This window comes from Ranitomeya variabilis, chromosome 1, assembly GCF_051348905.1.
Source record: "Ranitomeya variabilis isolate aRanVar5 chromosome 1, aRanVar5.hap1, whole genome shotgun sequence".
NCBI lineage: Eukaryota > Metazoa > Chordata > Amphibia > Anura > Dendrobatidae > Ranitomeya > Ranitomeya variabilis.
The window spans coordinates 670,747,981-670,772,686 of NC_135232.1; the positions used below are offsets into that span (position 1 = coordinate 670,747,981).

Here is a 24,706-nt window from a genome sequence, read left to right on the forward strand (position 1 = left end):
TATATTTTAAATATCCCAGGTTCCTGTAAAATTAATTGGGCCAGAAAATATTGTGGATGGAGATAGGACATTAATATTGGGCCTTATTTGGATTATTATTCTTCGATTCCAAATATCTTCCATTACTTTGGATAAGGTAAATATCATATAAAGATGTTATAAATTATTATATTCAGTGTATTTATGGCATTTTTGTTAATGCACCCACTGACCTCTATGGGCAAGTGTTGTCTGTAAATCGCAAGGGGCTTTTGTTTTATTTAATTTGAACACTTGGTCATGTGAATACATTTCTATTCAATAATTGTGTTGTTTGCGCTCTAGATATGCAATCCATTTTGTACACTGATGTAAGGTTCACTTAGCTGAACAAGGTCCTGATGACAACAACAGGCAGGAATACGGAGTACAACGATTTCCATAATGTAGACTGGGGGAAACTATCTACAGTCTCAGGAAGGGCAAAATAAATTGCTGTAGAAAAGGAAGAGAGCACAAAAAGAAGAATTAAATGCAGGATAGAAGCTGTTCTGATATATAAAAGCAAGTGAAGACAGCAGCACCATGGATACATACAGCCAACCTATATTACTGGGAGAGACACTCCCACAAGAGAAAATTCTAACACATTGAAACTGCACATCAGGGGGTCTAAATATGAAGGAATGAAAATTGCAGACTGCAATTTTTTCCATGTCACATGTGTTCACAGTCTTTAACACCACTAGAAGTTTGGTCTGTTTATAAAATACAGAATAGATCAGGATAGGACTTGATCTGAGTTTTACGGATCTCAGAATTTCACGGACGTGTGATCTGCGAGGCTATGTGAGTTGTGTCTGATGAAAAAAATGAGACAGCACTCTGACATTTCGGATGTGTGAATTGACCCTTAAAGGCAAATAAAAGTCAGAGTGTGCTTCCCCCAGCAGTTCTATGTCAGCAAAAATCAATCATTTTAATTCTGTTTTGTCATTTTTAACAGGATGAGTTTGGTGCAAGTGCCTCTAAAGCGTCAGCCAAAGAAGCTCTTCTTATTTGGTGCCAGATTAAAACAGCCCCCTACTCAAATGTAGATGTACAGGACTTCTCCAGTAGCTGGCGGGACGGCCTTGCATTCAATGCGCTCATCCATGCTCACAGGTATTTATCTTTAATTCGCAGCATTTGTGAAAATGTATAAGGTTATATTATTGAGTTAGAAATTTTCCTTTCTTTTCGACTCCTCTGTTTTCCGGGGGGAACTGTTCCAAGTTTTTGTATCAAAAGAACTAGACCAATCAAGTTTGAATCTGTCTTCTGTCACTTGTGTCTACACATTATTCAGAGAGTTTCTAGTAAAATCACTGCCTCTTTATTTAGAGTTATGGCAAACATTAACATATATCATAATAACATATCTGTTTGGCCTTTGCTGCACCATAAACCTGATGTGATCAGTATGATCAGTTTTACAGCACATCATATGTTTGTCGGAAGAACAATTATCTGAGAATTCTTTGTATTTAAACATTTATAGAACACACAGTTTCAGATTTTGTGCAAAAAAAACAAACAAAAAGTGTCAGAAAATAAATGCTCTATAGGATATTTGTCACTTACATGGATAATCTCATGATGTCAAGCAGAAGCACACTGCTCCCCAACCTTCCGATTTCCTGTTTGCTGGGGGTTGGGGGAACCTCTCCTGCTTGATTGACAGTTCAGGTCAGCAGCATCATCTGCCACTGGCCTGAACTGCGTGTGCTTCCGATGCTGCTATATGAGGCAGCCAAGCATTACACTGTGTTCCAAATTATTATGCACAAAGAGTTTAGGAGTGATAAGGTTAGAATTTTTTTGTCATTTAAACTCATTGATGGTGATGTGTGTCAGGGCTCTTTATATCACTGAAAGCAATTGCAGATACCTGTGCAAGTTAGTTTGGCAGGTGTGTCCAAATAAAGGCAAGACTACTTAAGAAGGCTGTTCCACATTATTAAGCAGCCTACATTTTTTGCCAAAATGGGAAAGAAAAAGGATGTGTCGGCTGCTGAGAAGCAACAAATTGTGGAGTATTTAGGTCAAGGCATGACTACAATCAACATTGCCAAGACACTTCATCGTGATCATCGCACAATCAAGAAGTATGTAGCTGATTCCCAGCACACACGTGTGCGTGCTGATAAGGAAAAATTGAGGACTCTTTCCAACAGGCAATTGCGTAAGGTTAAAAGAGCAGCTGCAAAAATGCCTTGTCATAGCAGCAGACAAGTTTTTGAAGCTGCTGGTGCCTCCAACATCCCCAGAACAACAAGATGCAGGGTCCTTCAGAGGTTTGCAGCTGTGCGTAAGCCATCCTGTCGACCACCTCTATCCACTGCACACAAGCAGAAAAGGCTCCAGTGGGCCAAACGATACATGAAGACTGACTTCCAAACTGATTTGTTCACCGATGAGTGCCATGCAACGCTCGATGGTCCAGATGGATGGAGTGGAGGATGGTCACCCCATGAAAACACGGCTAAGGCGCCAACAAGGAGGAGGTGGAGTAATGTTTTGGGCTGTAATCATGGGGAGAGAGATTGTCGGCCCCTTTATGATCCCTGAAGGGGTAAAGATGAACTCCATAATCTATGTGGAGTTTCTAAAACAACACTTCCTGCCATGGTTCAAGAGGAAGAACCGTGCTTTCCGCAGCAAGATCATTTTCATGCATGATAATGCACCGTCTCATGCTGCAAAAAACACATCTGCATCTCTGGCTGCTATGGGCATAAAAGAGGACAAACTTATGGTGTGGCCACCATCTTCCCCGGACCTCAACCCCATTGAGAACCTCTGGAGCATCATCAAAAGGAGTGTCTATGATGGCGGGAGGCAGTTCACATCTAAGCAACAGCTCTGGGAGGATATTCTGTCCACATGCAAAACAATTGAAGCAGAAACCATCCAAAAACTGACAAATTCAATGGACGAGAGAGTTCAGAAGCTTCTTTCGAACAAGGGGTCCTATGTGCAAATGTAACATCACCTAGAATAAAGTTTTCACTTGAAAACTGTTTGATTTCATTTTGTAATAAGCTGATAATGCTTATAACTTCACAATTGACCATTTTTTGTTCAAAAAAAAAAAAAAGGTTGAAAACTCTGCTGTGCATAATAATTTGGAACATGCATTTTGAGTGTTTATTTTTTTCTAAAAGATACTGTTTTCATAGGCAGTTTGTTCCAAAACATTGCAATTATACTAGAATAGTAGATGACTGGAAAATAGAAAAGACTGCAATTCAGATAGGTAATTTAGAGAAAATATGAGGAAATATTATTTGCATAATAATTTGGAACACAGTGTATAAATACAGTGCAGCGCGAAAAATGTAGCCAGGAGCTAAGTGCTTGCTCTAGCAATCCTGTCCGGCCTCAGGGCAGTGCTTACAAGTTCCATTGAAAAGATCTTGTAAGCACTGCTTAAAATATCCAGTTAAGATCATTAGGATAACCCTTTCATTGTTTTTTTTTGTTTTGTTTTTTAAATGTTATGATGTCATGTCACACATACACCCTGACAGCCCCCCAAACAGACTGTACCTCCAAAAATGCAGAACACTGTATATAAAGAACAGCTCTGTAGATCTTGAGTCTCAGGTCATAACATAGTGTTAATAAGATTTTTTTTAAAATTTTGTGCCGATACTTCTGATTGAGTCCAATCACTCCGACATTTACGGCAGATGCTATTCTTATACTGTAACTATGTTGCAGTCAGACGGCTGCATAGCATATAATCCTAGTGCTTTCTGATCATGTCCAAAGTTTGCTTGCAATGTTCTTTCTCCCACAGGCCTGATCTCATTGACTACCATCATCTCAAATCAACCCAACCCTTGCACAACCTAAATAATGCCTTCAATGTGGCTGACACCAAGCTGGGCATATCCAAGCTGCTGGATGCTGAAGATGTCGTCATCCCACATCCAGATGAGAGGTCCATAATGACATACGTGTCTCTGTATTACCATTACTTCTCCAAGATGAAACAGGGCCAAACTGTTCAGAAAAGGATCGGCAATGTGAGTTATTAACCTTGTATATAAAAGCTTATAACAAAAGTGCTAAAAAGAGTCCATCATTTTGGCAAATTTGAATCATACATTTGCTTCTGGTGATCTGGAGGTTTAGAAAACATCAGAGATAATTTGCAGACCCCAAATTATATCCCTCTGTATTGATAATTCTCTGTAGCATGTGAAAAAGGTGATAATTTAAGAGGATGCCAGTGATATTTTTTCTATCTACTGGCTAACACGGTACCAAGATATATTTCTTTCCTGTAGTGATATTTTTATAATTCCAGAGAAAGTCAAACATATAAAATTAATCTCCAATTGCTGCAGTTCAACATTTAAATGTTATAATTCCATGATGTGATTGCCAGTTGCTGATGCACTGAAGACTGTGTCTAAGCTTTGTAGTTGATCATTAAATTCACTATATATGTGTGTGTCAAAGCATCACAGCCTTGGAGGTTGCGCGGATCCACCCACTGTTATCTTTTTGTCACAAGCAGCTCTCTGCTGCCACCTATCGTCTAGCGATTGACCGACTATTAACTGAGGAAGCTGTAGGGAAGCTACGTATGTTATATACCTTTCCGATTCCATGGAAATTTATACCCCTGTAGGGTCACTGTTAACTCCACAATAACCCAAGAACTACTTGCTGCCACCATGAATCGCTTTCCGAACGATTGGATGCTTTTTTAGGTAGCGCATGGCTTCATGGGTGCTGTTTACAGAATTAAAGGAACAGAACTATAACATTTTATATTTAATCAAGAACAATAGGCAGTGTTTATAAAAAAATATACAAAATATTTTTACAAAGGGGACAAAACAATACAGCATATACAGTTACATAACAAACAAGATTAACAAAAGAAACTTACAGAGATGATTCAGCTTAGCGAAGGAGAGCACTTCGATTGTAAACAGTTAACGGGATTTTGTGTAGAGTTGCAGGGATCGGGATGTCGTCACGGACAGGAGGCAGATCAAGGGTTAACAAAGTTATTAACAGATGTAAACTCCATGCAGGGAGGAAGTAAGTATGGGAGATAGGGTATAAAGCAATACTGGAACTGGTGGGGTGAATAGGGGAAACAGGGGTTGGGTGAATGTCCAAAGGAGAAAAAGCATAACGCGCACACAGCAGTCACTGGTATCACATGTGAGTCACCTCCAGGGACTGAGGACAGCGGGTATGTAGCTCGCCATTCCAGGGGCGAGAGTTTCTTTATTTCACATTGACACTTTTCCAGTCTTTGAACTATTTGCCACCAAACAAATTGATCATGGTTATATCGATTAGGTGGTATGCCAGCTGTTGCTCGTTCGGAGCGCCATAAGTCAGAGGGAGTAGGTGAGTCCATTTGAGTAGTTGAATCAGGTTTTACAGGTGAGGACGAAGGTATACCCATTTTCTCTGGGATGGCAGCTTCAGGTACCACAGGTATTTGCCCCTCTTCTAAATCTACTGGAGGTTGTTCAGGGTCTTCTTCTTCTTCACAATCGACTACGTCCGACGGGACTGTTTCTGGGACATCTGGCGTCTCCTCAACTGAGTCAACTGAATCAGTATCTTTGGACAAGTAGGGCCATAACATATTTCAATGAACTATTCCAGTGGCAGTGTTCTCTCCTCCCTCAGGTTGGATCTCATAAATGTGCTCCTTGGAGTTGATTCTCCGCTTCACCCAATACGGGTTCTTTTCCCACCGAGCCTCCAGTTTATCTCGAGGATGTTTATCTCATACCAACACACGGTACCCAGCCTGAAGAGCTGTCCCACGCAGAGTTGCTGCTTCTGTATGTTCCAGTTCCTGAAACCTGGTCAGCACCAGACGATGTAAGGTCTGTAGCTGATGACGATGTTCTCGGACCCAGGTGGACACCCTCGTCCATTGGTAGTCCTCCTCTGGTTCCAGCTCGGTAATCTCTCTTCCTGGTCAGCCAAACAGTAAGGTATAAGGCGTGTAGCCGGTGGTGCTATGCCTTCGGTTGTTGTACACACACACTAACTCAGCCACAAACTCAGGCCACCAAGCTTTTCGGTCTTCTTCCAGTGTCCTTAACATCTGAATCAGGGTGCAGTTGAGCCGTTCGCAAGCCTCATTCCCTTGGGGGTTGTAAGATGTCGTCTGGGACTTCACGATCTGATAGAACCGGTGTAACTCCTCCATCACTTTCACGAGAAAACAGGCACCTTGATTGGAGTGGATCCGCGTCGGGCAGCCGTATACCTGGATGAAGTTCTAACAATGGCGTAAGATGGCGTAAGCAGCGGATATGGTGGTCTGGTCTCGCGTCGGGGTCACATCAGCAAACTTCATGATCTGTCATCACCAAGCAATGTTCGTATCCCTGATGAGCTGGGCCAATAGTCAGATAATCTATCATTAACACGTCCAGTGGGGCAGAAGTCACTATGGTCTGAGTGGGAGCCCTCTGTTCCAGTGGCTTGGCCAATTTACAGTTTCTACATAGCCGACAGGTCTCCTCTACTGCAGCCTTCAATCGAAGATGGTAGACTAACCTTTGCAGCCACTGAAACGTCTTTCCTGGACCGAAGTGCACTCCTCTTTCATGTGCTTCTGTTGCCACCTTAGTCAGCAACGCTTCAGGGATTAATGTCTGCCAGGTGGCGTCCAGCTCCCACTGTACTTGAACTCCCCGACACAATATGCTGTTCCTCATCTGTAGTCTTTCCCACTGCCATAGCATCTGTAGGGCTCCCAGGGACAGAGCATCTCTCTCCTGCTGGCTGGGTAATCGCTTTGTCGACACCCATTGTCTCATTCGAGCGAGATCTTCGTCTTCTTGTTGTATTTGGACTCACTCGTCACGAGATTGTCCCAAAATGCACCTGCTCCAGCGTAGCTGCCACCGTCCTGGCAGAATCTCGGAACGTCGGGACTTCTTCAGCCTCCAGCTCTTCGTCCCGGTTAGGTCCAGGCTTCCTATGGGTCATTCGGGATAAGGTGTCAGCGTGGGTATTCTCAGCCCCTCTCTTATATGTGATTTTATATCGGAACTTCGCCATCTGAGCCACACAACGTTGCTCCAACGCCCCAAGTTTTGCCTTTTCCAGATGGGCTAAAGGGTTGTCATCTATGCGTACCAGGACTTCGGAGTCGGACAAATATTCTGCAAACTTCTCCGTCATGGCCCACACTAATGCCAACAGCTCTAATTTAAAGGAACTGTAGTTATCCAGGTTTCTTTCGGAGTCATGGAGGGACCAACTCGCGTAGGCAATCACACGTTCCTTACTACCTTTCCACTCTGGATTTGGGACAGCACCTCTCAGAGTCCATGCAACCTTCCATCAGTAAGAAGGATAAATGGCTGGCAGAAGTCAGCATTGGCCAGCACTGGTGCCTCGGTCAGAGCCAATTTCAGGGCTTGAAACGCTTCCTCCTGACACTCTCCCCATTGGACAGTTCTGTTCTTTACACTGGACGGCACTCCCTTCAACAGTTCTCACAGCAGGATGTGAGATAGTGCTCCCTGAGTGTATTGGTGGACCCTCGCTTGGCAACAGGATTAAAGCACACAGGAACGTTTTCTTAGGTAAACAGTCTATTTTGTTTATTAACTCCGCATAAACCACATAACATAAAGTCCATTTCATTACATCCACGAACATATCATGACCACCAGTCTGTTCATGTAGCAGATAAACCTCTCTGCCGTATATTACAACCCCCCTTGTATGAGGTTACCCTCCAGGAGCACTGCTCCTCAAGCTGACTTCTTGTCAGTCCTGGCTTCCCCAACACAGAAGCTGTCCCAGGCTCTGTAGGTACACGGTCTCACCACATGCTTTTCAGGAAGTCTGTCCATTACTAGGACCTTCCAACACCGACCATGTGACAACACCGACCATGTGACCACACCACAGTCTCATTATATTGCCCATAACCACACCCACAGGTGAGGTACCTATCACATGGGCGGATCACGTGATCGTGACATCACTGCAGGTCCTTAACCTTAGGGAAAATTCAGGTCAAATCTTATCCTGCTGGGAGAAATATATCTTCCGTCCAGCACTATCCTTTTCCCTGCACCAGAAGGTTCACAATACGAGTAAAGTTCTTCACGAATCGCCTAATGTACCCAGTGAGTCCTAAGAAGGCCCGCACATCTTTTACAGTCTTCGGAGTATGCCAGTCTTGTACTGCCGTCCCAAGTATTCGATTTGGGTGCGGAACAGATGGCACTTCTGGGGGTTTACGTTTAATCCATGCTGTTTAAGGCGGCTCAACACTTGTTCCAGTCTTCGGAGATGTTCCTCAAATGAAGCAGCATAGACAATGATATCGTCCAAATAAATGAGAGTGGCCTCGAAGTTTAGGTCGCCTAAGCACCTCTCCGTTAGTTGTTGAAACGTACCTGGAGCGTTAGCCAGACCGAACGGCATCCGATTGAACTTGTATAATCCCATACGAAGTATAAAGGCCGTCTTTGCTCGATCCTTCTTGGACACTGGTACTTGTCAGTAGCCACTGGCTAGATCTAACGTGGAGAAATATTTGGCGTTTCCCAGGGTGGACAGGGACTCTTCAATCCATGGTAGCGGATAGGAATCTTGTGCAGTGCAAGCATTGAGTTTACGGTAGTCCACAGAAAAACGCAGCGTACCATCTTTCTTTTGCACCAGCACGATAATGGCAGCCCATGGGATCTGACTTTCTCGGATTACACCATTTTGTAGCATCTAAGACTACATTCCTTTCACCTCCTGATACATTTGCGGTGGAATTTGGAGGTATCGTTCTCTTATGGGTGCGGTGTCCTCAGTTGGAATCTCGTGCGTGATCGCTGTGGTGTAACCAAAATCGTCTTCATGATGCGCGAACACACCGTGATATCGCCGTAACATAGCTTTCACTTGCTGGACCTGCTGTGACGTGAGTTCGTTGAGTTTGACCCGCATTAGTTCTAAAATTAGCCGTCCCTCTCGCAAGTGTTGAGGCTCGGGCATCAAGGTAGTATCTACTGCCATCATCCAAGGGTCTCCCTGTTTTACTGTCAATTGCACAGCCTGTGGTGATATCAATTCTTCTGGCCCACGACTTGGGCCACTTCGCTTCTGGGTGGGAGTGTGATGTCATTTTCCCCCAAATTGACACATCGTACAAGGACCGTTACATTGTGCACAGTAGATAACATCTCCGCCACTAGTATCCCCGGGGGTAGTTGTTCTGCATTGGCGGGCTCAATCTGAAGCTCGACTCCTTCCAGAGGGGTACAGGCTCAGACGGGCAGGGTAAGCACTGTTTTTCCTGGCGGCAAAACTCGATTGATGCAAGCCGGGGCAAGTACTTTCCCTAGAGTTTTCCCACCGCTGGAGGTCTCTTGGGCTTGAGCCACCCGGAATAGCTGCTGAAAAACTCTCCTTTGCGAGGTGCGAGGGCTCCACTGTCTAAGAAACATGTCTGGGGACGCGTTGATAAGAAGATTCCCAAATTCTTTTAACAAGTTCATACCTAAGGTGACAGTGTGTCCTTTACCCGCATCTTCAGCCGTCAGCACCACTCCCTTTCAGCCTAGATCTTTAATCTTGACACTCCTCTTGAGAAAGCACATCCGCAAAACGCGTGTTGGGGCGTTCTGTGGCATCACAGACAGAGGCTTACAGCAACATGGGTAAGATCCATTTTTGAATTACTGCTCCATTTTTTTTTCTCCTGACCTGGTGGAGCCTTACTATGATCATTTAACTGTGTTGCAGCCTGAATTTTGGTCTGTTCCAGTACATGTATGGACTTGATTCTCTATTTTTTCTATACCTCATACATGTCTCGTGGCACACACGGTACTTGTATCTTTATATTTGTATGTTATTTGTAATAAAGATTGATGCTTTTTATTAATTGTTTCTTTAAGTGGTGTTTTTTGGATAATTTTTATCCTTTTTTAATGTCTTATGTTTCATGAACACATATTTACTATTATGAGGTAATTGCTTCAGGCTATCTGAGGCCCCTCTTACAGATTCATATGTTGGTGGACACTATTTTGATTACATGGTTTCCTATGCGGTGGACTTTGGGAAAATGGCTGCCGGGGGTGGCGCATGCGCAGATGGAGATCTTGGCACCAAGGTATATCAGCATTATAAGACGCACCCCCATTTCCCCCCCAAATTTTTTGGGGAAAAAGTGCGTCTTATAATCCGAAAAATGCAGTAAATGGAGCCCAAAACAAAAACGTACAAGGTGAACATAAAAAAATAAAGAAATAGTTATGGCTCTTCAAATTTAAATATGAAAAAAACGAAAGCAAATAAAAAAATGTATGTGTTTATAAACTTTAGTGCAAAGAAATTGTTCATGCGTTCCCTATACGAGCTGATGAGACGCCAGTTGGCATTTTCCATTGCAGTTTGAAACATAAACTTTGGTTACTGATTAGTTGCTACGGGTAATGCTTGTATTTTGTTTCCACATTTTTCATATATAATGCCTGTGTGTTTCTACGTGATTGAAAACATCTGTATTATGTCAGTAGCGAACAGACCTCATCTCTGAGACTTACATTTTCCACTGTCACAAAAGATTTTCTATAAACTATACAGTAATATTTTAGCAATGTGCAGACAGATTGGTGGTAGTTCCTCTGCACGTTTCCTTTGGCAGCAACCCATCAAATCTAGTTACAATTTGTAGAATTCTCACATATCACTGCTCTGTGCCACTCATACTTCAAGCAATATGCATAAAAATGATTATCAATACAAATTGATTAAAAACTGGAGGGAAAAAGGAACGCAAATAGGGCATTATCCAGACATCAGTCATATAACTATGCAGAAACCCCTCACTTGGTGGTGTTGTCAGGAAGCACAACACTTAGGCTATGTGCACACGTTGCAGATTTGCCTGCGGATTTTTCTGCACTAAGTCCGCAGCTCTTGGCAAAAAATACAGATGCATTTTTGATGCGTTTTTTGCGCCGTTTTGATGCGTTTTTTGCACGGGTTTTTGATGCGTTTTTTTTATGCGTTTTTGAAAGCTAAATAAAGATGTATTATTGAACAAAAAAAAAGATTTGTGATGTCATGTCTTGTCCAACCTCCTCTTACATTTGTCCTACCCACACTCCATTACACACATAGACAGACAGATAGATAGATAGATAGATAGATAGATAGATAGATAGATAGATAGATAGATAGATAGATAGATAGATAGATGGAATGAGATAGATAGATGTAGATAGATATATGGATAGTTAGGCTACTTTGACACATCAGGTTTTGGCCATCAGGCACAATCCGTCGAGTTTTGAAAAAACTGATCCTTTTTTTTCGCCGGATCCGTTTTTTTTCTCATAGAGTTATATTAGCGTCGGATTGCGCCTGATGGCCACATGTTTCATCCGTTTTTTGACGGATCCGTCAAAAGAAACTGTTTCCGGCGGACAGAGAAAACGTACAGAGGAAAGTTTTTTCTGTCCGGCGAAAAAACGCGCAGCGACTGATCCGGCGAAAAACGTATGAAACTGAGATGTGAAATGATGAATCCGGTCTCTGAATCCAGTTTTTCATGCATTTTTTTCCATTGAAATCATGCACATTTTCCGTTCTCTCTCTCTCGCTAAAAAAACAAACGGATCAGTTGCATCAGTTTTTCACTATTTGCAACAGATCCGTTTTTTCAAAAATTTGCTCGATCCTGCCTGACGGAAACAAACTGATGTGTGAAAGTAGCCTAACTATCCAAATATCTATCTACATCTATCCATCAGGCAGGATCCGGCGAATTTTTGAAAAAATGGATCCGTTGCAAATAGTAAAAAACTGATGCAACTGATCCGTTTTTTTGAGAGAGAGAGAGAGAGAGAGAGAACGAAAAATGTGCATGATTTCAATGGAATAATGCATGAAAAACCGGATTCAGAGGCCGGATTCATAATTTCACATCTCAGTTTCATACGTTTTTCGCCGGATCCGTCGCTGGGCGTTTTTTCACCGGACTGAAAAAAAAAAAGTTTTTCTATATGTTTTCTCCGTCCGCTGGAAACAGCTGTTCTGACGGATCCGGCAAAAAACGGATGAAACATGTGGCCATCAGGCATAATCTGTCGCTAATACAACTCTATGAGAAAAAAACGGATCCGGTGGAAAAAAACCCACTGATCTGTTTTTTCAAAACTCGCCGGATTGTGCCTGACAGCAAAAACCTGATATGTGAAAGTAGCCAGATAGATATATGGATAGATACATCTATGTATCTATAGATATATCTATCTATAAATATATCTATAGATCGATATAGCCATAGTTATCCATCTATAGATATATCCATAGTTATATCTATAGATATATCTATACATATATCCATAGTTATCCATGTATAGATATATAGATTTATCATTGGATATATCTACAGTTGTGGCCAAAAGTATTGACACCCCTGCAATTCTGTCAGATAATACTCAGTTTCTTCCTGAAAATGATTGCAAACACAAATTCTTTGTTATTATTATCTTCATTTAATTTGTCTTAAATGAAAAAACACAAAAAGAATTGTCCTAAAGCCAAATTGGATATAATTCCACACCAAACATAAAAAAGGGAGTGGACAAAAGTATTGGCACTGTTCGAAAAATCATGTGATGCTTCTCTAATTTGTGTAATTAACAGCACCTGTAACTTACCTGTGGCACCTAACGGGTGTTGGCAATAACTAAATCACACTTGCAGCCAGTTGACATGGATTAAAGTTGACTCAACCTCTGTCCTGTGTCCTTGTGTGTACCACATTGAGCATGGAGAAAAGAAAGAAGACCGAAGAACTGTCTGAGGACTTGAGAAACCAAATTGTGAGGAAGCATGAGCAATCTCAAGGCTACAAGTCCATCTCCAAAGACCTGAATGTTCCTGTGTCTACCGTGCGCAGTGTCATCAAGAAGTTTAAAGCCCATGCCACTGTGGCTAACCTCCCTAGATGTGGACGGAAAAGAAAAATTGACAAGAGATTTCAATGCAAGATTGTGCGGATGTTAGATAAAGAACCTCGACTAACATCCAAACAAGTTCAAGCTGCCCTGCAGTCCGAGGGTACAACAGTGTCAACCCGTACTATCCGTTGGCGTCTGAATGAAAAGGGACTGTATGGTAGGAGACCCAGGAAGATCCCACTTCTTACCCCGAGACATAAAAAAGCCAGGTTGGAGTTTGCCAAAACTTACCTGAAAAAGCCTAAAATGTTTTGGAAGAATATTCTCTGGTCAGATGAGACAAAAGTAGAGCTTTTTGGGCAAAGGCATCAACATAGAGTTTACAGGAGAAAAAAAAGGCATTCAAAGAAAAGAACACGGTTCCTACAGTCAAACATGGCAGAGGTTCCCTGATGTTTTGGGGTTGCTTTGCTGCCTCTGGCACTGGACTGCTTGACAGTGTGCATGGCATTATGAAGTCTGAAGACTACCAACAAATTTTGCAGCATAATGTAGGGCCCAGTGTGAGAAAGCTGGGTCTCCCTCAGAGGTCATGGGTCTTCCAGCAGGACAATGACCCAAGACACACTTCAAAAAGCACTAGAAAATGGTTTGAGAGAAAGCACTGGAGACTTCTAAGGTGGCCAGCAATGAGTCCAGACCTGAATCCCATAGAACACCTGTGGAGAGATCTAAAAATGGCAGTTTGGAGAAGGCACCCTTCAAATATCAGGGACCTAGAGCAGTTTGCCAAAGAAGAATGGTCTAAAATTCCAGCAGAGCATTGTAAGAAACTCATTGATGGTTACCGGAAGCGGTTGGTCGCAGTTATTTTGGCTAAAGGTTGTGTAACCAAGTATTAGGCTGAGGGTGCCAATACTTTTGTCTGGCCCATTATTGGAGTTTTGTGTGAAATGATCAATGTTTTGCATTTTGCTTCATTCTCTTTTGTGTTTTTTTCATTTAAGACAAATTAAATGAAGATAATAATACCAAAGAATTTGTGAGTGCAATCATTTTCAGGAAGAAACTGAGTATTATCTGACAGAATTGCAGGGGTGTCAATACTTTTGGCCACAACTGTATAGATATATCCATAGATATATAATAGCGAGGCCTATGTTTCCTACTGAATGTTTAATTCAAAAAAAGAAAAACAGAAAAAAATGGAGTGGGCTCCCACGCAATTTTCTGCGCCAGAGGGGGAAAGCCGACGGCCGGGGGCCAATATTTGTAGCCTGGGAAGGGGGTAATACCCATGGCCCCTCCCAGGCTATGAATATCAGCCTGTAGCTGTGTGCGTAGCCTTTACTGGCTATTAAAATGCTGTGTTTCCGCACATTTTTTTCCGCAGCATGTGCACAGCGGATTTGGTTTTCCATAGGTTTATATGGTACTGTAGACCGCATGGAAAACTGCTGCATATCTGCAGCATCAAAAACGCTACGGATCCGTGGTAAAAACCGCAACGTGTGAACATGGCCTTAGAAGGGCTCTAAAATAGAAGGTCCAGCTGCTGCTCCGCAGGTTGGTATCGCCAACATAGAAGTGAAGAGATGCGGAGAAGTGGATATGCCGACGCCTCAACAGATAAAGATGTCAGAAAACACTTGAGATCGTGGAGTAGATAATGCGTAGATAATGGAGTAGATAATGCGTTTTCGAAGTTTACCCACTTCATCAGGAGAACCACATGTCACTCCTGATGAAGAAGTGGGTACAATTCGAAACACATTGAGAGCAAAACCACATTATCTACTCAACTATGTCAAGTGTTTTCTGACACCTTTATGTCATGCTGGTAATCGGCATGCTCTCTCAGCGCCGTTCTACTCGCTGCGCTCACCTCTCTGCTCCTATCAAGCCTTCACGCTGAACTCCCTCTTACAGCATTCCCAGCACTGCTGCATCCTCCTCTTGCTGAGTATCTCCATCTGGCTACAGGGAGGCACAGCCAGACTCTGCAGTAATTTAACCCTTGTGTTTCCTGCAGAGTTTAACTTCCCTGGCCTAGCCCCTACCTGCAGGGGATATATTAAGCAGCTCCAACTTCCACTTTGTGCCTGAACTTAGGTTCATAGAGGCAGTCCGTTCCTAGTGATTCATCTAAGTGCATGTTTGTATTGACTTTCCTGTTATCGATCTGGCTTGTATACAAGTTCTCTTTGACCTCTTTGCTCCTGACGTCGGCTTCTTATTCTGTACCTGTGCTGGCTGCCCCGATTTTGAACTGTTTAACCCTGCTGTTCTGTTCGCATTTACTATACACTAGTTCTGTTCGGGTCACTATGACCCGGCTTATTAAACCTTGATTTTAGACACTCTAACTCATTTTTTTTTATAACTTTTTGCTTACTAGACTGTTTGTGAACATGTTTGGTAGTAAAAAAAAGAAAAATGAAACAGAAATCTTTTTTTTTTGTTTTTATTCTGAAAAAACAGATCAATGAGCAAAACGAAAATAGAAAAATACACATTTTTGTAAAAAAAAAAAAAAATCAAAACAATCAAATCAAACATTTTGAAAACTTCTGAAAACAAGCAGATAAGCCAGGAAGACAGACTTACTTAGCCAAAAAAATTATTTGCAAGACTTTACAGCTCAGATTTACAAACAAAAACCGTCTTAGACAGCGCGTTCTGAGCAGTCCGTTCTGCGCAAAATATACACGTGTAGTGCACACCTAGTGATCTCTCCGGATGCGCTCTACATTTTAGAATAGACTGCGCACCAAAAATAATCAATATAAAGCCATTTTTATGGTGCGCAGATCTCAATGCATACCCCCGGTAGAGCGCGCGTACGACCCCATTGAAATAATTTAGGAAAAAAATCAATTGATATACAATAGTAGATGCAATAAATAGACCCAACTGAGGTTATAAGTCCTTTATTTCACTGAAAATATGGCCTCACAGCTGTAAAAAACAATGCCGGGTCACTATGACCCGAACAGAACTAGTGTAACTTTTTTCGTGTAGCAAAAAGTAAACGAAAAAAAAAATATATATATATATACTCATATGTAGGTCCCCCCAAATGAGGAAACGTCAAGGAGTCTCAAGTTTTAGAGACTTACAGAAAAAAATCTACAGGGCCGCAAAAAGTCTGTTCGGGTCACTATGACCCGAACAGAACAGCAGGGTTAAATACGTCTCTGCCTGTGCCCTCTGTACCTCTTATTCCTGCCTCGACCTGTTCGTCTGAAGCGGGGCCTGGGCACACATGTCGTTTGCTGTGGGCCAGAACTAAGTTCTGGTTGCCCTGAAATCCCTCTTCTAACCAGATGTCTGGGTGAAGTACCTGGTGTGGTGTGGTGGAGTATGTTACTTGCTCACTTTTGCTGCAGGAGCCATCTTTACCTCTTGGTCCATGCCACAGTTTTTGGCTACAAACAATACAGAAGACCTTGGACCTTACTGTGCAATTCGTTTGCTGCAGGATACAGATTAGCTGACATCTTCTTCATTTGGGAGACAGAGGCATGACTCTCTTTATACCTCTTCCGGACCTTAGGTCCAAGACTGTCCCGGCATCCAAATATGACCGAAGCTGTGTCCTCATTTTTCTAGGAAACTTATAGTGACCGGACCCGTTCTCTTCTGCTGCAGCTTAACTGCAATAGAACCTGATAACTCTGCTATCTCCAGCTTTGCTCTCCACTCCACCTTGACTTAGTCCTGGACTCTGACTAGACATTCTGTCTGATGGTCTCTGACTGGCTGTAACCTGGAAACCATTTCCTATAAAACCTCATCTAACTCCTCCCAAACTGTGGGCTAATCCCATCTCTATTAACTGTCTAATCCCTAGTGTAGTGCAAACTGTATCCTTATCTACAGTATGGTTCCCCTAATGGACAGACTTCCCAGATTTCAAGGGACTGCCTTAGGGTACTGTCACACTCTGCAACTTTCCAACGATCACGACCAGCGATACGACCTGGCCGTGATCGTTGGAAAGTCGTTGTGTGGTCGCTGGGGAGCTGTCACACAGACCGCTCTCCAGCGACCAACGATGCCGAAGGCCCCGGGTAACCAGGGTAAACATTGGGTTACTAAGCGCAGGGCCGCGCTTAGTAACCCGATGTTTACCCTGGTTACCAGCGTAAAAGTAAAAAAAAAACAAAAACGGACATACTCACATTCCGGTGTCCTTCAGGTCCCTTGCCGTCTGCTTCCCGCTCTGACTGAGTGCCGCCGTAAAGTGAAAGCAGATCACAGCGGTGACGTCATCGCTGTGCTCTGTACTGCCTTACGGCCGGGAGTCATTCAGAGCGGGAAGCAGACTGCAAGGGACCTGACGGACACCGGAATGTGAGTATGTACGGTTTTTTTGTTTTTACTTTTACGCTGGTAACCAGGGTAAACATCGGGTTACTAAGCGCGGCCCTGCGCTTAGTAACCCGATGTTTACCCTGGTTACAAGCGAACGCATCGCTGGATCGCTGTCACACACAACGATCCAGCGATGACAGCGGGAGATCCAGCGACGAAATAAAGTTCCAAACGATCTGCTACAACGTACGATTCTCAGCAGGGTCCCTGATCGCTGCTGCGTGTCAGACACAGCGATATCGTATGGATATCGCTGGAACGTCACTGATCGTACCGTCGTAGCGATCAAAGTGCCACTGTGTGACAGTACCCTTAGACATAGCCTGCAGGAGAACCAAATACACAACACCGGTCATAGGGATAAAATACAACTTTACTTTTTGGATCGCCCCCAGGCGCAGGGCAGTGGGGATACTCAGTACCGGGTCCCTCTGTCTCGGTTCTGGGGATGTCACGGTGGCTCAACCCGGTCCGTGGCCCTGCTAAGGGCGCCCTATTAAAGGTGTAGTTTGTCAAGTGTTCGTGACGCCACCTGTGGTGTTCGGTCAGGGTGATCGACGCTGCTAGGGGTCCGCTGGGGTGATGGAATGGCAGCTAGATGTTATACCTTCCCACAGGTGAAGTATGTCCCCAGGGCTTCCCTTGAAGAGTAGGTGGTAATGGTGGATGTTGTAAGGTGCGATGAATAACGAGGACACAAAGGTTGCAGTCTCTTTATCTTTACTGAAGACTTCAGCGTCCACAGTCCAGAGTACCGTTCACAGGGCAGGCCAAGTCCGGCCGGTCCGAAGGCACATCCAGAGTTCCCTTTGCAGGTGGAAATCAGTAGCCTTCCTACTAGTGGAGCGCCCCCACACCGCCGCAGGGCCGAGGGGTACCCGGTACCGGGCCTCTGAGTCTCTGCTTCTGGGGTTGTCACGGTGGCTAGACCCGGTCCGTGGCCCTGTCTGTCAGTGGGGGACGTCCGGTGCAATAAGTCGTGTTGTAACGGTGGTATAGCGGTGCAGTTGTGGGGTGCAGGTCGCGGTAAATAACGAGGACACCAGGTTGCAGTCTCTTTACCTCTTTACTGAAGATGTGGGAGACCTCAGTCCAGAGCGCTGTTAACTGGGTTTTCAGAGACCGGCCGGTCCAACGACACATCAGGAGCTCTCTTTACAGGTGGGAATCAGTATCTACCTTCTAGCGCTGTGTGTTGTAGTTCTTCCCTGCTGAGCTCCCGGGATAGTCCTCACAACTGTTTCTTTCTGTCTCTACTGTTCCTTCTCCGTCCTCCAGTTGATATGGTAGGACGCACCCGTATGACGGGGTAGGCCTGGAGTTCTTCCGGGACCCTAGAGTCGCCCCTCTCCCACAGCTGCCTCCGTTGTCTGCTTAGGTGTTAAGTGAGACAGCCAACCTGTAGTTAGCTGCCCTGCCGTGGTTTGCAATGTACTTAAAGTCTCTTACTTGCTCGGCGTTCCGGCCACCGACTGTTTGCGCCTCAGAAGGATGTTGCCTCGGTCTAACAGCAAGACCCCTTCTGGTATTTCTCCTTTTCTGTATTCCCGTTGTTTACTGGTTAGTTCTGCTCTGAGGAGTCTGCCAGGATCCCATCCCTGACAGGTCCTCTCACTAGCTCTTCCCAGCTACTTCTTCTGTCTTCCTGTCCAACCCCCAGTTTTACCAGAGTTGTGAGGAGTGGCCTACTAGATAGGACCACCCCCCCTGGTGGCCGGAGTGTGAAGTGTGGTGTGAGTGTACCTGATCAGAGAAACTCCTTAATGCAATCAGACGTACCATAGCTCCCCGTAGTGGCGGAGCCACAGTACTGCAACAACCAGGACTCTGGGGTGCTGCACTCCCCCCGGTTAAATCCAGTACTCCGGGACTGGGAAAACAAGAACAATAATACATGTTAACAGAAAACACACAAATTTTTGAAATAGCATATCAATTGAACATAACAATGCTTCCCTTTACAGGAGGTGAGGGTTCTTGAACGTTGCAAAAGTTAGGTCATGCACAGTTTATGACTCTCAGTTCAGTGGTTGAAACAGCGGGGACCCCGGGTAAACAAAGGGGCCCCCCTTGTGGAAGTTTTTGAGCAATTCACCGTCCATTACTCTAGTGTCCATTTAAAAACCTGTAACAAAAGGATATGCATACAAACATTTTCAATTACATAGCAGCCCTATCAATACCTCCAAGTTTTGTAGCGGAGGGGAGTTTGATTTTGAGTGCTGCGTGTGGACCTTCGCAGCGCAGGGGTTGCTATTGGCCTAACAGGGCCCGCTATGCTTGCTACCGCTGGTGTAGTGCGCTGTTTTCTAACTACACTTCTAGTGAGTCTGGGTAGCACTGGCAGGTTGGGGCTCTCAGAGCTGCTGCTATCAACAGTGGGTACGGCAGGCTCACTGATAGCAGAGGGAGGATTTGCCGGTTCAACGGTTGGCATGGCTTCTTCAGGCAAGGCTTGTTGAGGTTGCGGGACCGGATGATCTGGTACCACCATTGTTTCTGGTGGGTCCGGCTGTGGAAACGTTAGAACAGGTACCGCGATGGCCTGATTTATCTGAGTCCAGGACTGGGGAAAGTCACCAAGGACAGTATGGAACATCTTCTCCTTTTCCACCGGCGGGGAGACTTCTGGGGCCGTGCCCCTCTCTTTCAACTTATCGGGGCAGACCTTAAGGTGATCCCTGGATACCGCTGTCGAGGTCTCCCCTCTGTCCTTGCTGATGAGACAGACCTTAGTGTTGTCGAAGTCGGATGGCAAGATGGTATACGGTTCCGCTTCCCATTGGTCATCAAGCTTGTGTAACCTCCTCTTTCGTTTAAGCACTTGCTCACCAGGTGACAGGGGAATCGCAGGAGCGTGTTGATTGTAGTCCCTTTCTTGTTTCTGCCTAGTCTGGGCGAGACTTCTCTCCACACACTCCTGTACTTCGCGGTATCTTCACTGCCTTTCTGTATCCCAATCTGCCTCCGGCGAGGTATCTTCGGGTACTAGGACCCCCATGTCCAGATCAACGGGTAACCGACTAGACCTTCCTCGCATCAGGTACGCTGGAGTACAGTTGGTGGAACTTACTGGGATGTGGTTGTACATATCCACCAAGTCAGGCAACTTTGTCGGCCACAGGTTCCGTTCCTCCACAGGCAAGGTCTTCAATAAATCGATTACTACCTGCTTCATCTTCTCGCACATCCCGTTGGTTTGGGGGTGGTACGGTGTAGTTCTGATCTTCTTACACCCGTACAACTGGCAGAATTCTTGGAACACTTCCGCTTCGAATGCAGGCCCCTGATCGGTCAGTACTTTCTCTGGGTAGCCATGGGGTCTACAAAAGTGCTGCTGGAAGGCCCTGGCGGCAGTCCTAGCTGTTAGATCCTTGACAGGCACAACCACCAAAAACCTGTAGTAGTGGTCCACGATGGTAAGGGCGTAGATATAGCCCGACCGGCTAGGCGTCAGCTTCACATGATCCAGCGCGACCAGTTCGAGCGGCCGTTTGGTGATGATAGGCCGCAGGGGAGCCCGTTGACTGTCACGGTCCTTCCTTCGCAGACTACACGGACCACACTCTCGACACCACTTCTCAATGGTTCTCTTCATGCCAATCCAATAGAACCTCCCTCGGAGCAGCTTCTCCAGCTTCCTCCATCCGAAGTGTCCGGCTCCATCATGGTAGGCTCCCAGAACCATGGGCGCATCTCGCCTTGGCACCACTATCTGCCACACTAATTCATGAGTACGTGGGTCGATGCTCCTCCTGCACAACTTGCCATCATGGATAAACAGTTTGCTTCTCCCCTTCCACAGCTGTTGAGTTTCTTGTGGATCATCTGGGCCAGGGTGCAACCCAGCCTGCGTCAAGAGTTCCTTCACCTGACGGACCGCGGGGTCACTATCCTGGGTTTCTGCCCATCCGTGGTGGGGCAGGGGATTCAGCGTGGCATCCGGTTGGTTCTTGTGCCTGTTCTTCACATGGTGAGAGTTCTGAGTGGCTTTGGGGCGATGGAAGGCAGGCAGCTCCACCTCTTCAAGTGCCTCCGGGTCTTCTCCCACTTCTGGTAGATTGGGCATTCGGGACAGAGCATCGGCATTGGCATTCTGGTGTCCTGCCCGATATTTGATGGTGAAATCATAGTTGGACAGCCGGGCCATCCACCGCTGTTCCAAAGCCCCGAGTTTGGCAGTACCCAGATGCGTTAGCGGATTGTTGTCCGTGAAGACGGTGAATTTCGCGGAGGCCAGGTAGTGCTTAAACCTCTCTGTCACTGCCCAGACGAGGGCCAGGAATTCCAGCTTAAAGGAACTATAGTTGTCAGGGTTCCTTTCCGTGGGACGGAGTTTCCTGCTGGCGTAAGCGATCACCCTTTCTTTGCCGTTCTGAACCTGGGACAGCACGGCTCCTAATCCCACATTACTGGCATCTGTATACAGCACAAACGGTTGATCGTATTCGGGGTAAGCCAGTATCTCTTCTCCCGTCAGTGCCGACTTCAAACAGGTGAAGGATTCCTCCAGCTCTTCGTTCCTATCAAAGGGGGTTTTCCTCCCCTTGGTCTTCTTTGGTTGGCCCACCAGCAGATTTTGCAAGGGTGCGGCCTTCTTGGTGAAATCCTTAATGAATCTCCGATAGTAACCTACCAACCCGAGGAACTGCCGGACTTCGTGGAGGTCACTAGGCTTTGGCCAGTCCTTGATCACTGTGACCTTGTCGGGGTCTGGGGCCACTCCTTCAGCGCTCACCACATGGCCCAGGTACTGCACTTTAGGTTTGAGCAGATGACACTTGGACGGTTTCACCTTTAAGCCGAATTTGGACAGGGCTTCGAACACCTCGGCCAGGTGCTTCAGATGGTCTTCGTAGGTCTTAGAGAAGACAATGACATCATCCAAATACAGCAGCACAGTTTCAAAGTTCATGTGTCCTAGGCAGCACTCCATCATCCTCTGGAACGTTCCTGGAGCATTGCACAGTCCGAAGGGCATGTAGTTGAACTCGCAGAGACCCATTGGTGTCGTGAAGGCCGTCTTCTCCTTGTCCGCCTCCGCTACAGGAACCTGCCAGTACCCACTGGTGAGATCTAAGGTAGAGAAGTAGTTAGCAGATTTTAAAGCAGCCAGAGATTCCTCTATCCTGGGCAGTGGGTATGCGTCCTTATGTGTAATGCGATTCAACTGCCTGTAATCAACACACATCCTCATTGTACCATCTTTCTTTTTAACGAGGACTAACGGAGCTGCCCAGGGGCTACAGCTGTCTCTCACCACCCCAGCCTCCTTCATTTCCCGCAACATGTCCTTGGCACACTGGTAATGAGCTGGGGGTACAGGGCGATATCTCTCTTTTATGGGTCGATGATCTCCCGTGGGGATGTGATGTTGGATCCCTTTCACCTGCCCAAAATCTGAGGGGTGTTTGCTGAATACCTGCTCGTACTCGTGTACCACCCTGTAAGCCCCCTGTATTTGATGAGACGGGGTGGAGTCAGTGCCCACATGCAGTTCCCGACACCAGTCTTTCGAGTGCTCTGCAGAACCTTTGTTCTCCGCCACGTTTGACGGGACCAAGGGTTCAGGTGTCTGTATTACACTATTATTGACAGTGAACAATTTGGCGAGCGTGGTATACTTGGTTAGGTGGACCTCTTCCTCCCCACAATTGAGGACACGTACGGGTACTCTCCCCTGTCGGACGTCAACCACCCCCCGGGCTGTCAGAACAGTAGGCCTATTGTCTGAATATACAGGTTCCACCAAGGCCTGGTAGTCCTTACCCCTGAGGCCTATGGCTGCTCGACACCATATTAACATTTCACTCTTGGGAGGTATCGCGATGGGGTTTGAATCACTTACAGTGACACGACCAATCTCACCACCAGTCAGCTCTACCTGCTGTCTCTGCATCAGAGCTCTGATTTCCTTCTGCAGGGCACGTTGCTCACTGTGGCCAGCGTTTTCTGCCACCTGTTGCAACAAAACAATCACTTCTGCAAGACAATTTTCTATAACATTAGTACCAAGAGTCATCATGGGATTACATTCTCGACGATCAATATCTACAATCACAATCCCTTGGGCTTTCAATTCCACCCGCCCCACTTTGATGGTGACCTCCTTATACCCCACTTGTGGCAACGGCTGACCATTACTGGCGATTATGGTGAAATCATCGTCAGGGCCACGAGTAATATCAGCGTCCTCCCAATACCGTTTGTAGAGCACGTAAGGTATATTCGTCACCTGAGAACCGGTGTCCAGCAAAGCATTCAAGGGGATTCCGTCAATCACTACAGGGAGAACTGGTCGTCCTCCAATATACTTGGTTCTCCAATGCTGCGGGCCTGACCGTCCTACTCCTGGGGGTTGGCCCTTTGCCCCAGGGGTTGCTCGTTTAAAGGACAGTACCTTGCAAGATGGCCCACCTGATGACAGCGGCGGCAGATGGGTCGTCCATCCTGGTGGAAGCGATCGTCGGGCCGGCTCCTGGTCGGCGGAGTCCTCCTCCGTCGCATCCAAGGGACATCCTCCGGGCTGGAAGCCAACTGGATCTTCTCTTTGGGGGCCTCCTGTAGGGACTGCACCGTCCGGGCCAGGGCAGCAACGCTCTTGGTTAGCTCTTGCATCTGGAGACGGAGTCCTGCAGGGGAGTCGTCCTCGAAGCTCTGGGCGTCGGCCTCCGCGGCAACTGGGGTATCCGATGCCACCTCCTGGTGGTAGGTGAGAGCGGGGCGCCTGGGTGGCACTGCACGGCTGGGCTGCCGCTCCTGCAATGCCTGGATAGCTTTATCTTTAAACTGCGCAAAAGTCAAGTCTGGATTTTGCATGGCCAGGAAGTGCAATTGGCCCCGCTGGTGACTGCACAGGAGCCCCTCGATGAACCGCTCCTTCAGGATTTTATCCTCATCCTGCATGCTGCCGGCCGGGGTCACTCTGCTTAATGGCCCGCATCGCTTCCTGGAGATTAAGGGCATAGTCCCGTAAGCTATCCTGCGACCTCTGTTTGCATCCATAGAAAGTCAGTTTAATCTCTGTGGCAGTGCGAGTATCAAAGGTGGCTTTAAGCTTGGCAAAAATCTGTTGTGCAGTTCCTTTATCCTCAGCAGGCCAGGATTTCACTTCTCTCAGAGCCGCCCCAAAGAGTTGACCGGTTATCATATGGACCTTCTGAGGCTCGGTTAGGGGATAGAACTCGAGTAGGTTGCAGAGCCCTTCTTTAAAGTCAGTGAATGTATGCGCCTCCCCAGAGTATCGTGGGAGCCAGGTCGCTCCGGGCAGGTAGGGCATGGAGAAGGGCATTATGGCTTTTGCGTTAGCGGCGGTGTCCGACTGGCTGATGGGGGCAGCGGGCTCTGCGGCAGCCAGTGGCGGTATTAGGGCCGCGGCT

At 45.9% G+C, this 24,706-nt stretch overlaps 1 protein-coding gene across 5 annotated transcripts in view; it reads left to right on the top strand.

Moving 5' to 3' along the window:
* SPTBN5 (spectrin beta, non-erythrocytic 5) overlaps nucleotides 1-24,706 on the top strand; it is a 445,401-nt gene that overhangs the window by 77,576 nt on the left and 343,119 nt on the right. For all 5 annotated transcript variants that reach the window (XM_077264001.1, XM_077264014.1, XM_077264022.1 and 2 more), the window contains exons 4-6: nucleotides 20-136; nucleotides 986-1,143; nucleotides 3,824-4,052. In XM_077264001.1, the coding sequence (XP_077120116.1) occupies nucleotides 20-136; nucleotides 986-1,143; nucleotides 3,824-4,052 (504 nt within the window). The remainder of the gene's footprint in view (nucleotides 1-19; nucleotides 137-985; nucleotides 1,144-3,823; nucleotides 4,053-24,706) is intronic.